The sequence below is a fragment of the Octopus bimaculoides genome, chromosome 29, assembly GCF_046866305.1.
Source record: "Octopus bimaculoides isolate indiv1 chromosome 29, ASM4686630v1, whole genome shotgun sequence".
Taxonomy (NCBI): Eukaryota; Metazoa; Mollusca; class Cephalopoda; order Octopoda; family Octopodidae; genus Octopus; species Octopus bimaculoides.
In genome coordinates, this window is record NC_142956.1 from 8945595 (window position 1) to 8960988 (window position 15394).

Consider the following 15394-nt stretch of genomic DNA (forward strand, 5'->3'; position numbering starts at 1 on the left):
CTCATTATAGACTCTTTCACTTTCTCCTTCTTCACTATTCTTATATGTACTTAACCTACACACATGCATCCCTGTCTACACACATGCACTTTGTTCTCATGACAGCCTGTCTATTATTCTGTATACATGACACACACACAGACACACAAGTTAACATATCAATAAATCTTCTCTTGAACATTCTACTTGGTTGTGTCTCTCTCCTCACTGGTTCATTATAAGTATTATTTCAGCCTTTTGAACAGAATCGTTATTAGATGGTTTCACCACGACCCTCTAAAACTTCACAGCGGTGCCCCAGCATGGCCTCAGTCTAATAAGTGAAACAAGTGAAAGGTAAAAACAAAGGTATAGCTGTCCATCATCAACAATACAAATACATTTCCCTTTCTCACTGACAGTTACCAATCACCGCTAGGTTTTGGTTTGCTTTCTCAGTCAATGAAGGAAAATTTCAATAAAATAAACGTTCATGTGACTTCTTAACATCTTCATCAAGCACAATAACACACTCAGACATGAATAAAATAACACAAGATGCAATGGTAGCAGAATTTTAGAATATACACACACACATTGATATAAATTGTGTGTGTGTGTGTGTGTGTGTGTGTGTGTGTGTGTGTGGTGTTTTAATTAGGTTTTATTTTGCTTTTTTTTTTTTTACAAAGGATTTAAATTGTCTGTACAGAAAATAAATAAAATCAAAGTCATGATTTTCTTTGTGAAAGATGAGGGTTTTGTGTGCATGTATATACATATATACACACACACACACACACATATATATACAAGCATATTTCATCACTCTCATTTAATGCCTGATTTCCATGCTGGACAGTAAATGGTGATATCTATGTGTGAATGTGGATTAGAGTTGCACAGTTTGCATGAAGCAGTGTCTGATATAGATAAATGCTTTTAATTTTTTCTTTAATCCCCAGATTTTCAAGGATTTCATGAAGAAGTGGTGCTAACCCCAAATCACTGAAACAGAAGGTAAAAATACAAACGATCAACTTGCATCTTTTCTTATGTCTCACATAGTTTACCTTTCAAATATACACACACATACAAACACTAGGCTGCAGTGTATAGTTAGGAGTGTTGGTGTGACTGTCTCTAAGGCCCCATAACCCACATCCATCAGGACAGGCATACACTTCCTCATACATGTATATGTGTATATATATATTATTATATGTATTTATTTTCTCCTAATTAATAAATAACTCGGACAAAATAAATTGGTTAATAGATACCAGGGTAGCAAAGATCACAAAATGACTGTGGTGTGACTCCTGTTTATGACGTAGAAACTCCTTGATATTTTGGGTGCTTGAGTACATATAAATTTAATGAATGGAGTAAAACGCATATGTTAACTGAATACTTTCATTTCCAACATATGTTTCGAAGAATTACAATTTATGCGATCCATAGGAATCCCTGAAGAGAGGTTTACATTTTTAACATCGCTGATTGCTATGGATCGCATAAATTGTAATTCTTCGAAACATATGTCGGAAATAAAAGTATGCAGTTAAAATATGTGTTTTACTCCATTCATTAAATTTATATATATATATATGTGTGTGTGTGTGTGTGTGTGTGTGTGTGTGTGTGTGTGTGTGTGTGTGTGTGTGTGTGTGTGTGTGTGAGAGTGAGAGTATATATGTGTATGTTTATGTGTGAGGAGAGTCTTTGGTATCATCAAGAGTTCCACCATGACAACAGACCTAAACCTGGTTCGCTGATTGAGCCCTAAATGGAAACAAAAGAAAACAGAAAAAAACATGTTAATAACAACAACAATGGTTTTAAATTTTGGCACAAGGCCAGCAATTTTGGTGGGAGGAGGATAGTTGATTACATTGGTACTTATCAACCCTGAAAGGATGAAAGGCAAAGTTGACCTCAGTGGAATTTGAACTCAGACCACAGTGATGGGCGAAATGCTGCTAAATATTTTGACCTGTGTGCTAATGATTATGTCAGCTCGCCACCTTAATGATAATAATAATAATGATAATCCTTTTTACAAAAGGCATAAAAGCCAGAAATTTAAGGGGAAGAGAGTAGTTGATTATATTGACCCCCAGTGTTTCACTGGTGCTTAATTCATCGACTCTGAAATGATGAAAGGCAAAGTCGACCTCAGCAGAATTTGAACTCAGAACACAGATGAAATGTCGCTAAGTATTTTTCCCAGTGTGCTAATGACTATGTCAATTCGTTACCTTAATAATAATAATAATAATAATAATAATGGTTTCAAATTTTGCCACAAGGGCAAGAATTTTGGAGGAGGGGATGAGTCAATTACATCAACCCCAGTATTTCACATGCCAGTGTTGCCTGACTGGTACCCATGACAGTGGCACGTAAAAAGCACTATTCAAGCATGGTCGATGCCAGTGCTACCTGACTGGCTCCCATGCCAGTGGCATGTAAAAAGCACTCACTACACTCTCGGAGTGGTTGGCGTCAGGAAGGACATCCAGCTGTAGAAAGCTTGCCAGATCAGATTGGAGCCTGGTGCAGCCTCCTGGCTTGCCATTCCTCAGTAAAACTGTACAACCCATGCCAGCATGGAAAGTGTACGTTAAATGAGAATGATGATCCCCGAAAGGATGAAAGGCAAAAATCAACCTTGGTGGAATATGAACTCAGAACGTAGCAATAGGTGAAATACCAATAAGCATTTTGTCCAGTACACAATTCTGCCAGCTCACCATCTTAATGGTTTCAAATTTTTGCTACAAGGGCAGCTTTTGGGTGGGGGTGATGAGTCAATTACATTGACCCCAGTGTTCAACTGGTACTGAAAGGTGAAGTCAACCTCAGTAGAATCTGAACAGAGTGACAGACAAAATACCGCTAAGCATTTCGCCTGGCATGCTGTCCTTTCTGCCAGTTCGCACCCATGACAATAATAATAATAATAATAATAATAATAATCCTTTCTACTGGAAGCACAAGGCCTCAAATTTGGGGGAAGGGATTAAGTTGATTGTATTGACCTCAGTGCGTAACTGGTACTTATTTAATCAACCCTGAAAGGATGAAAAGCAAAGTCAACCTCGGCAGAATTTGAACTCTGAACGTAGCAACAGGCAAAATGCCATTAAGCATTTCATCCAGCATGCTAACGATTCTGCCAGCTCACCGCCTTAATAATAATAATAAACAACAACAATAACAATAGTTTCATATTTTGGGATAAGGCCAGAAATTTAGAGGGGAGGAATCTGTTGACACCATTAGTCCCAGCACTTGACTAGTACTTTATTTTATTGACCCCCAAAAGGATAAAAGGGAAAGCCAACCTCAGTGGAATATGCGCTCAGAAAATCAAGACAGACCTAAACGTTTTGGGAGCATTTTGTCAGATATGCTAAAAATCCTTTCTACTATTGGCACCAGGCCTGAAATTTGGGGAAAGAGGCTAGTTGATTACATCAACCCCAATGCTCAACTGTTGCTTATTTTATCAACCCTGAAAGGACGAAAGGCAAAGTCAACCTCTCCAGGATTTGAACTCTGAACGCAAAGATGGATGTAATACTGCAAGGCATTGTGTCAGCTCACCAACCACCCTGATGCAATATAAAGGCAGTGACTCTCATGGCTTTTGATCCTAACTGATCGAAAGTGTTATCATATACATGTTTTGTCTTGGTATAAAAGATGGCTACAGCAAACATTCTGCTCAATACCACAGATTAGCTTGTCAGTTGATTGATCTTAACCAGTTGAGCATGTCCCTTGGTGACTGATGATATAAGTATCTCTGACTATGAGCAAAAGCAGTTGGAGTGCCTGATAGCCATGCATTGAGAGGGATTCTTTGGGGTTTGAATAATTCACCTCTGGAAACACAGGTGTTTTATTTAACATTCTTAAACAATCCTTATTCGGGGACCTTTTGAGCAGGACGGGATACTTGACCTGAAGAAAATTCTGTCTGGGCCCCACCTGCAAGGTCAGGTGTTATTTATCTTGATATAAGATCATCATGTCGTGTACATATGGTTGTGATGCCTGTGTCTGGTGTCCCCTTATCAGACGGGTAGTCATGAGTATATTGGGCTTTGTGTATTTGTACCCAGCATCACTTGGATGGCATGCACGGTTCTCTTACTAAATAATAATAATAATAATAACAATGAGCAGGATGGGCTACTCAACTTGAAGGAAACTGTAACAGTGCCCCACCAGCAAGGTCATGTGCTGTTTATTTTGATAGTAGATCACCATGTGATGCATGTGCCTGGTGTACCCTCATCAGATGGGTATACTGCGCTTCATATATCTGAACCCCAGTGTGACTTTGATAGCATATGTTGCTCTCTCTCAGTGATAATAATAAAAATAACAATCCTTTCTACTATAGGCACAAGGCCAGCGATTTCAGGGAGTGGGTAAGTCAACTGCATCGACCCCCAGTGTTCAACTGGTTACCATTTCATCAACCCCAAAAAGATGGAAAGCAAAGTTGACCTTAGCAGAATGTGAATGCAGAACATAAAGGTGGACAAAATGCTGCTAAGCATTTTACTTGGCATGCTAACGATTCTGCTAACTCACCACCTAAATAATAATAATTTATTTCTTTATTGCCCACAAGAGGCTAAACATAGAGGGGACAAACAAGGACAGACAAAGGGATTAAGTCAATTACATCGACTCCAGTGCATAACTGGTACTTATTTCATCGAAGCCGAAAGAAGCCGAAAGGATGAAAGACAAAGTTTTTGTGTTGCATGTATTTGGTAACCCTGTCAGTGTAGGTGCCACTTAAAAGCACCCAGTCCACATTATAAAATGGTTGGTGTTTGGAAGGGCATCCAGCTGTAAAAACCTTGCCAAAACTGACCTCACCTGTGCTTGTGCCATGTAAAAAGCACTACTCACCTCGCCTGTGCTTGTGTCATATACGAAGCACTAAATCCACTTTGCTGAGTGGTTGGTGTTAGGAAGGGCATCCAGCTGTAAAAATCCTACTAAAACAGTCGAAGAAGCCTGATGCAGGCTTTGGCCTGGCTGGCTCTTGTGGTACCATCCCACTCATGCTAGCATGGAATACAGATGTTAAATGATGATATATAGATATCTATAATCCGGATCTCTGCTGACGAAAGCCCCGGAGTTAAATATATTTTTATCTTGCTAAATAGCTTGAAACCATGGTACAGAGTATAGACTGGTAAAAATGGTTTTATTTTTCATTCTCTTTCGGAATTATCCCTATTTGTGTGGTATAGAGTTTTTTTGCTGCTCTTTCTAGCGGGTTAGATGTCCTATTATAGGCATCTCTATATTTTAAATAAATAATATCTATATATATATATATATATACATATATATATAAATATATATATATATATATATATATATATATAAATATATATATATATATATATATATATATATATATATATATATATATACACACACACACACACACACACATATATATATATATATATATATATACACGTATATATCTACATGTGTGTATCTTTGTGCCTGCGTTTGTTAAGTCATGACTCTTTGACAACCAGTGTTGGTGTGTTTACATCCCCATAACTTAGTCATTTGACAAAAGAGACTGATAGAATAAGTACTAGGCTTACAAAGAATAAGTCCAGGGGTCGATTTCTTCTGCTTAAAAACCCTTTAAGGCAATGCTTTTAGAGTTATGGCATGTATTTCTATTTCTAGACATACACACACGGAGTGTATGTTTGTTATGGAGGGGCTGGTCAACAAGGCTGGACAAGGAAATGTGGTGTTGGGGGCAGAGGTAGAGGCCATAATGTACTCACAGTTAATGTGTAGGGCACCTTTTTGGCATCTGATTCCAAGACATCGGTCTCTTCGGTGCCGGTTTCTGGGCTTGTGGGTGTTGTGTCTACAAATGTTTCATCAACAACTCGGAATCTAAAAGACAGAGGAGGAGAAAGAAGAGGGGAGAGGTACATTGAGACATGCATACTTAAAAGGAAAGAGAAAAAAAACTGAGAGAGGAAGAGAGAGAAAGAGAGGGAAAGTAGGGAGAAAGAAACAGCAATGGATACTTTGGTCACACTGATGATGATGACAGTCAAGATGATAATGATAATTATGATGACAATGATGAAGATGATGGTGATGATAGTGATGGTGATGATAGTGGTAGTGATGACAACAATGATAATGATAATGATGGTTATGATGACAATGACAATTATAGTGATGGCGACAATGATAAGATGATGGCAACGATAGAGGTGGTGATGACAATAATTTTGAGTAATGACAATGATAATGGTGATTATAACTCTAATTCATAGTAATATTTGCACAAGGCCTGCAATGTTTAGTTGGGGATGGGATAGTCGATTACATCCACCCTAGTAACTTTCTTTTACTGACCACCCCCTCCACCAAAAGGATGAAAGGCAAAAGCCGATCTCAGTGAGATTTGAACTCAGAACCTAGAGCCACATCTTAGCAGCAAGCTGCAGCAGTCAAACATAAAGGTTGTTTCTGCTGTCCTTGGAGCATTGGGTGCAATACCTGCCAACCTGAAAAACATCTGGACACTTTAGAAATACCCTACAATCTTAGTGAGCATGCATACTACGTAAAGTAGTACTTTGTGTCTAAGGTCCTTATCGTGACTTGACAGAAGGTACGAATCTCTGTTACACACAATATCTTCAATCTACAACATCACAACATCGTAACATCTTACATGATAATAATATTTCACATTTTGGTACAGGGCTAGCAATTTCAGGGAAAGGGGTAAGTTGATTACATTGACCCCAGTATTCAACTGGTACTTATCTTATCAACCCTGTAAGGATGAAAAGCAAAGTCAGCCTCAACAGAATCTGAACGCAGAACATAAAGACTGCCAAAATATGCTAAGCATTTCACCTGGCATGCTAACAATTCTGCCAGCTCACCACTAAATAATAATGGTTCAAATTTTGCCTCAAGGGCAGCAATTTTGGGGGAAGGGACGAGTCGATTACATCAACCCCAGTGTTCAACAGGTATTTATTTTATCAACCCTGAAAGGATGAAAAATAAAGCCGACTTTAGCGGAATTTGAATTCAGAACATAGCAATGGGCAAAATACCGCTAAGTACTTCATCTGGTGCGCTAACAATTCTGCCAGCTTGTCACCTTCATAATAATAATAATAATAATCCTTTCTACTATAGGCACAAGGCCTGAAATTTGTTGGGAAGGGACTAATCAATTAGATTGACCCCCCAGTGTTTCACTGGTACTTAATTTATTGACTCCTAAATGATGAAAGGCAAAGTTGACCTCAGAATGTAATGATAGACAAAATACCAGTAAGCATTTCGACCAGCATGCAAACGATTCTGTCAGCTTGCCACCTTAATAATAATACGTGTATGGATGAGAAGAGTTACATAAAGAAGTGTCAAGCTCTAATTGTGGAAGGGGTAGACCCAGGAAGATGTGGGACCAAGTGATGAGAAAGGATATTTGGACACCGGGCCTCACTGAGGAAATGATAAGGAACTGGGAGATGTGATGATCTGCTGTATTTGATAAGATGCATCAAGCTGAGGAAAATCGGTGTCTTTCAGGCACCGGTGCTGTGTTGACACACCCATGTCAATGCTGTGTAAGCACACCCATGCTGGTGACACATAAAAAGCACCCAGCACCCTTTGTTAAGTGGTTGGCAATAGGAAGGGCATCCAGCCATAGAAACCATGCCACAACAGACAATTTGAGTCTGGATAGCTCCTTGCTAGTCAGTTCCATATCAAACTGCCCAACCTATGCCAGTATGGAAAGCGGATGTTAAACAATAATGGTGATGGTGGTTACCGTCATCATCATCATTTCACATCTGTTTTCCATGCTGGCATGAGTTGGACAATGTAACTAAAAACTGGTAAGCTGGGGGGGGGGGGGGGGTGCACTAGGTTCCAATCCGATTTGGTATGGTTTTTATAGCTGGATGCTCTTCCTAATGCCAGCCACTCCAAGAGTGTAGTGGGTGCTTTTTACATGTCAGATGAATAATAATAATAATAATAATGATGATGATGATGATGATGATGGTCATGATGATGATGGTGACAATGATAACTAATTCAGACATATAAGCAGTGACTCATACCTGATTTCTTCACCAATGTCCATAAACAAATCGTGCTTCTCATCCTCTGCCTCGTATAACCACACCCACAGCTGCTCCTGTTCATCGCTACACAGTTAACAATTGAGTCAAGGGTTCAAACACAACCTTGTGACATAGCAACAAAGGGTACTGTGTAAATCACATCACTATCTCTGCTTCACCTCTGGAGAAAAACTGGACCGGTCCAGCCGACATGAAGAGCCAGAATCTAACAGTTTGGTCTTTAATCTCCATCCAAGAATATAGAAACGGAGAGAGTAGGGTTCTCACTGAACTGTAAGATGATCCTAAACATTAGTTTCCTGATGGTAATCAGAATTAATGTACTTCCCTGTGAATTATTACTGATTATACAGAATATTTTGCTCTTTAACCCCATATATATATATATATATATATATATATATATATATATATATATATATACATATATATATATAAACACGCATACACATATATAAACATATACACATACATACACATATACATACACAAACATAGACGTGCGTGTGTGCATATTTTTGTGTGTGCTTGTCCCTCCCCACCATCACAAGACAATCGATGTTGGTGTGTTTACTTCCCTGTAACTTAGCAGTTCGGCAAAAGAGGGTGATAGATTAAGTACTAGGATTACAAAGAATAAGTCCTGGATTCAATTTGTTCAACTAAAGGCAGTGCACCAGCATGGCTACAGTGAAACGACTGAAACAAATAATATATATATATATATATATATATAGATATATATATATAAATGGAGTTAAATGCAGGTGTTATTCAAATTCTTTTACTTCTGACATATGTTTCGAAGACAACATTGCTATTATTCCAAAGGAATAAAAGGTGTAAAATAATGTAATCTTCTCATCAGGGTAAGAAAGAGAGAGAATCAAACTCAACAATAAGACATTTTAACAAACATGATGGCTGTGTAAATGATGAACAGAATGTTATTAAGTATTTTAAAAAACCATTCGTAGATACATCAAAGGTAGCGCATATTAAGAGATTTGGCATCTTAAAGATAATAATAAGAAATTTAATTTAGATTGGTTCATCTTGTCAATCTCTTTCCCTTATGACAAAGGTAAAAAATTCTGTAACATTTGTAATTCTGAGCTGTTCCACATTCTCTTTTCTAAGAATCACCTTGTAAACACGTACATAGAGCATTCTTACCGACGCAAACATTGGCAGAAACACACCTTTAGCTCATATAGGTAATTTCTACCAATCTATATAGAGTGAGCATTTAGTTCTTCTGTCACCTCTACTTCCAATAGAGATATCTATTTCCTAGCCTTTGAACATTTATTTAACTCGCATATCACTCTATATTTCTCCTTATTGATTTCTTCACCCCTTCTCTTCATATGTGCTACCTTTGATGTCATATCTACTAACGGTTTTTTAAAATACTTAATAGCGTTCTGTTCATCATTTACACAGCCATCATGTTTGTTAAAATGTCTTATTGTTGAATTTGATTCTCTTTCTTTCCCTGATGAGAAGATTACATTATTTTACACCATTTATTCCTTTGGAATAATACCAATGCTGTCTTCGAAACATATGTCGGAAGTAAAAGAATTTGAATAACACCTGCATTTAACTCCATCTATTTATTTATGCTATACAAACTACTGCACATTAACCCAGAGTTTCTGCCTTTGAACAGGTTGCTACATCCTTGTTACTTGCATGAATTTTGCTACCCTGGTAACTGTTTATTGAATTTTCCGTGTTAACTGTAAGCAAAGGAAAATTCACTCATCTATTTATATATATATATATATATATATATATATATATATATATACATACACACATATATTTTTTGTTTCAGTCACTGGACGGTGGCTATACTGGGGCACTGCATAGCAGTGCTTAGTCAATCAAACTGATCCCAGTACTTACTCTATTGGTCTCTTTTGCTGAACCACTAAGTTATGGGGATGTAAGCAAGCCAGCACTAGCTATCAAGCAATAAAGGACGAACACACAGACAGGCTTCTTTAAGTTTCCATCAACCAAATCTACTCACAAGAATTTGGTTAGCCTAGGGCTATAGTAGAAGACATGCCAGCCAGTCATGTAACCTTAGGTTCAGTCCCCCTGCATGGCACCTTGCATCGTGAACAAGTGTTTTCTACTATAACTGCATGCTGACCAGACCCTTGTGAGTGGATTTAGGTGACAGAAACTGAAAGCAGCCCATTGTGTATATATATATATATATATACAAGGGGGCACCCAAAGGTAACCAGAAACATTCTCTGTTGGACAAGCTGTTATAGTTCAGGCTTCCACTGCTAGAAGCCACTTGATGTGAACTTCAGGCATCAGCCTGACAACCGGCATTGTTGGGTGGAGCCATACCACCATATGGTGTGTCTTTGTTTTGCAGTGCTTCTCCCCTCTTCATCGATTTTTGCTATGGCTGAAATGAATGAACAGCAGGCTTCTGTGAAATTCTGTTTTCTACTGGGGAAAACAGCAGCCACAACAGTTGTCTTGATTCTAACAGCTTGCAAGGATGCTGCCGTGAGCAAAACACAAGTTTATGAGTGGCTTCCACACTTTAGGAACGGTCACTTGTCACTTAAAGACCAACATCATTCAGGCTGACCGTTGACCTATGAAATGGATGAAAACATGAAAATTCATGAACCCTATCTTGGAGGACCTTCACCGAACAACTGACGAACTTGTTGATATGATTGGTGTGTCCTGGAGTTCCTTCCAGCAAATTTTGAGCAAGGAATTGCAAAAGGAGTTGCAGCAAAGAAGCACAGTTGGAAATTGATCTGGACCTTTTTCCCAAAGGTCATCACTGCTGATGAAAGCTGGTTCTACGGAATTTGCAAAAGTGGAAGAGGTTAAGAAAAAAAAGTATGGAGACATTAAAAGCATCACTTTGCTTTGAACAGTTGAAAATGAGTCTGGACCAATGCATTGCTTCGAATGGAGAATCTTTTGAAAGCAATAAACGTGTAAACATGTAAAACTAAGTGAATAAAATGATACTGCAAAATTCTGGTTTCTTTTGGGTAGCCTCCTCGTGTGTGTGTGCGCGTGTATGCATGCATGCGTGTGTGTGTGTGTGTGTGTGTATGCATGCATGCGTGTGTGTATGTCTCCCCCCCCCTACGACTGCTTAAGAGCTAGTGTTAGTGTGTTCATATCCTCATAATTTGGCAATTTTGCAAGAGACTGATAGACTAAACACCAGGTCTAAAGATAGGTAGTGATGTAGATTTGTACAACTAAACTCTTCAAGAAAGTGCTCCAGCATGGTCATAGTTCAATAACTGAAACGAGTGAAAGTTAAAGGCAATGTACTTCAATAGAAATATGGTAACAAAAGGGTTAACTCCACAAACTAGTCCTCGGCTGCTTTTCATGGAGTTCACAATTGCAAACATTCAGGTGAGGCCCCTGGTTTCAGGATAACTTCTTCACTCCCTCCTGTTCAAGAGTCTTGGAGTCCTATGTACAGTAAAGAGTCATAAGGTGGTTAGAGTTCGGTGAAAGGATACAATCTGGAAGGGTGCTGTAGGGCATCACTTGGAATCAGGATGTCATCAAAAAACCCCAGGGAAACTGAAATGAGAGTATGAAGATTGACCCACTGGAATGATAGATAGGAATGGTGAAAAGATTTGCTTTTGTTTACCCCCAGGTTAATCCTCATCCAGTAGACATGTGATCAAAGATGTCCGAGCTGTGATAATCCTTTCTTTGATTCAAGCATAGTGTATCAAGGACTACATTATCTAATGTGTAGTATAATAGCTAGTATTAGTGTTGTTGCTGTTTAGCCCCAGATCAGTTCTGATCCAGAAGACCTATGATCAAAGGTGTTCCAACTGTGACCACCCTATCATTAACTTAGGCATAATGTATCTAGGACTGCATTGTTTAATGTATAATATAGCAGTTAGTAATAGTACTTATAGTAGTTGTTGTTTAACCCAAGGTCAGACCTGAGATCAAAATGTTTCAGTAGTGACCACCCTTTCTTAAAAGTGGAATGGTCACAGCTGGAACATCTTTGATCATAAGTCTCCTGGATCAGGACTGACCTGGGGCTAAACAACAACTACCATAACCAATAATATTATACCATACTGTAGTCCTACTCAATGAATTAAAAAATAAAATAGTCACGGATGGTACGTCTTTGATGATCATGTCTGCTGGATCAGGACCCTTCTGGGGTTAAACCACATTCAAATTCTATTCCTTAATCCTTTAGCATTTAAACTGGCCAGATCTGGCCTGTATACTTGCCCTACAATATCAGTCTAAAAATTAACAGTTGCCTTATCAAAATCTCAAAGCTACAAGATAATGCATGATTAACACAAAACAATGTGAATAAATATGCATTACATTTGATAGAGTGATGAGTAGTCTGAATGCTAAAGAATTAAACTGGCCAGATCCAGCCTCTCACACCTTCCCTAAAATGTCATTCTAAAAATAAACAATCACATCATCGAAATCTCAAAGCCATGAGATAAAACATGATTAGTTCAAAACAATGTGAATAAATATTATCGAGCCATCATCCAGTCAGGCCGATTGCCCAGGCCAGCCTGACTACCTCTCTCCATCCCTCCCAATTTTCCATTAGTGTTTTTAGGTTTACATCTTGGCATCCAACATCTGCAAGCTGTTGTATATACATCTTCCATGGTCTTCCAGCCACTGTTGTACTATGATTTGGTGTCCACAGCAACACATTACTCACAAGTTCTTCTTTACTTCTTCAGCAGTGGTCAGCAAACCTCAATCTCCACTCCTGGATGGTTGATGAGAAAGCTGGAACATTCTCATATAACCATTGAAAGACTAATGAATAAATAAGCATTATACTTGACAGAGTAATCTGAATGCTGAAGGGTTAAACTGGCCATATCTGGACTAAATATTCTATTTGTTTTATTTATGCTCAAACTCATCAGATTTGGCCTCTTGCACTTACCCTACAATGTCATTCTAAAGTAATACAATCACATCATTGAAGTCTCTAAGCTATGAGATAATGCAGGATTAATTGAAAACAATCTGAATAAATAAGCATTACATTTAACAGGATAGTCTGAATGCTTAAAGGGTTAAACTGGCCATATCTCAATCAAATATTTTATGTTCAAACCAACCAGATCTGGCCTCTCACACCTATCCTACAATGCCATTCTAAAGTAATACAATCACATCATTGAAATCTTAAACAATGACGTAATGTGTGATTAATTCAAAACAATGCAAATAGATAAGCATTACATTTGACAGTAATCACCATTATCATTTAACATCTGTTGTTCATGCTGGCATGGGTTGGATGGTTTGATCACGGCTGGTGAGATGGAAGGCTGCACCAGACTCCAATCTCATTTGGCATGGTTTTCTACAGCTGTATGCTCTTCCTAACGCCAACCACTCTGAGGGTGTAATGGGTGCTTTTATGTGCCACCAGTACAGGTGCCATTTGCGTGACACCAGTATCTGCCACGACTGCAATTTTGCTCGGCTTGATGGGTCTTCTTCTCAAGCACAACATAATGACAAAGGTCTCAGGATTAAACTAGCTATCTCTGGCCCAAAATGCTCAAAGTGGCCAGATCAGGCCTCTCACACCTACCCTATAATGTTATTCTAAAGAAAACAATCACATCATCAAAATCTCAAAGCTATGAGATAATGCCTGATTAATTCAAAACAATATGAATAAAAAAATATTATATTTGAGAGTAATCTGAATACTAAAGGTTTAAATCATTCCAAAACCCAGCAAGAACACAAGACATTACCTTGCACTCCGTCTTTACTGCTGCCTTTGATTTTCCCAACGAGGATTTCATCCATATAAGGTCGGAACACAACATATCGGAAATGGACTGCAAAGAAAAACATAGAAAAATAACAAACAGGAAAAATATTTGAAAAAACATCGAAATAATATCGTTAATAAAATTAAAGGATTTGGAAATAAGTATTTTTTTTTTTTGCATTAATCACTGGACTGTGGTCATGCTGGAGGATTTAGTCAAAGTCAAAGTGAAATCGTGATGGCACCTGTGTCCAGCGTTGCCTTTCTGTGTTCCAAATTTGTATAATGTTTGCATGTATAATATATATAATTCAGTATAAATCTCGTTTGATTTCCTTCGATATTATCAGAGTAATGGCAATTTTACTGAAATGTTTTAGGGATGTACATACTTCTGTGAGATACTGTGTGTATGTGTGTATATATATATATATATATATATATAAATTCAAAAAGGATAAAAATCTTTTACAAGAATTTTATCAGGAAGCCAGTGTGTAAAAAAATTCATAAGGGAAATTTCTATTCCCAAGAATATAATTATTCGTTTATATTTATACTAGCAGAAATATCCAGCGTTGCCTGGATTAAAGAAAATAATGAAATTCGAAAATGCTTTTTAGATCTCTAACATGACACATGGATTATGCAGTTCTCAACAGTAATTAGCTGAGGTACAAACTATTAATGTCAATAACATATTTTGTCCAATGTTCTCACTGTTAAAATTGTTAAAAAAAAAACAGGTAGTTCTTTGTCTTTGCAATCACCTTCAATTGTCAGTACTTATTTGAAACACATTGAACCTGAAAATGCATAAATTTAAGAAGAACTGTCCTGTTGGCGCTCCTCTCCTGTTAATAAGTACATCAGCTCCATGTAAAATACATTTAAATGAGCATTCATTATAACGGCATTCCCACATGCATTCTTTTCAAGTTATTTCGATGTTACACTCGCTTGCCCTAAGCCTTATTGCACGCAAATGGAGAAAACGTTCACTCCGTATATATCGATCACTGTACACCAGCGTCTAACAGCTATGGCTTTTTAATGGACAAAAAATTGAAATTATTTTTTTTCTGTGCCTCTGATTAAAATTTTCAAAAAACAAACCCAGCCACATTACTTGGAAAAAAATAATCTTTATTGTGCTGGTTTTTCGTAAAATTTCACTCATGGGAAAGGCAACAAAATCGCCCCCCCCCCCAACTTTGAATGGGATATTCCTATCTTAAAAAGTAATAATCGATTATCTCGGTAACCATGGGAGTTGGAGGGCAATAAAAATCTCCTGAACATGAGCGGACCATGCTGCCGCTCTGTGCTGAATTTCACGCGATTCCACTGCACCGTTCTCGAGTGAATCTGC

The 15394-nt window shown here is 37.9% G+C and overlaps 1 protein-coding gene across 3 annotated transcripts in view; it reads right to left on the minus strand.

The window, feature by feature from the left end:
- Positions 1-543: 543 nt before the first annotated feature.
- The window catches only part of LOC106872841 (DNA-directed RNA polymerase III subunit RPC8), a 74330-nt gene continuing 59479 nt past the window's right edge, over positions 544-15394 (minus strand). For all 3 annotated transcript variants that reach the window (XM_089345370.1, XM_089345369.1, XM_089345368.1), the window contains exons 4-8: positions 14003-14089; positions 11723-11786; positions 8163-8249; positions 5832-5946; positions 544-1764 (exon numbers count right to left, since the gene is read on the minus strand). In XM_089345370.1, coding sequence (XP_089201496.1) covers positions 1714-1764; positions 5832-5946; positions 8163-8249; positions 11723-11786; positions 14003-14089 — 404 coding nt within the window. In that variant the 3' untranslated portion in view covers positions 544-1713. The remainder of the gene's footprint in view (positions 1765-5831; positions 5947-8162; positions 8250-11722; positions 11787-14002; positions 14090-15394) is intronic.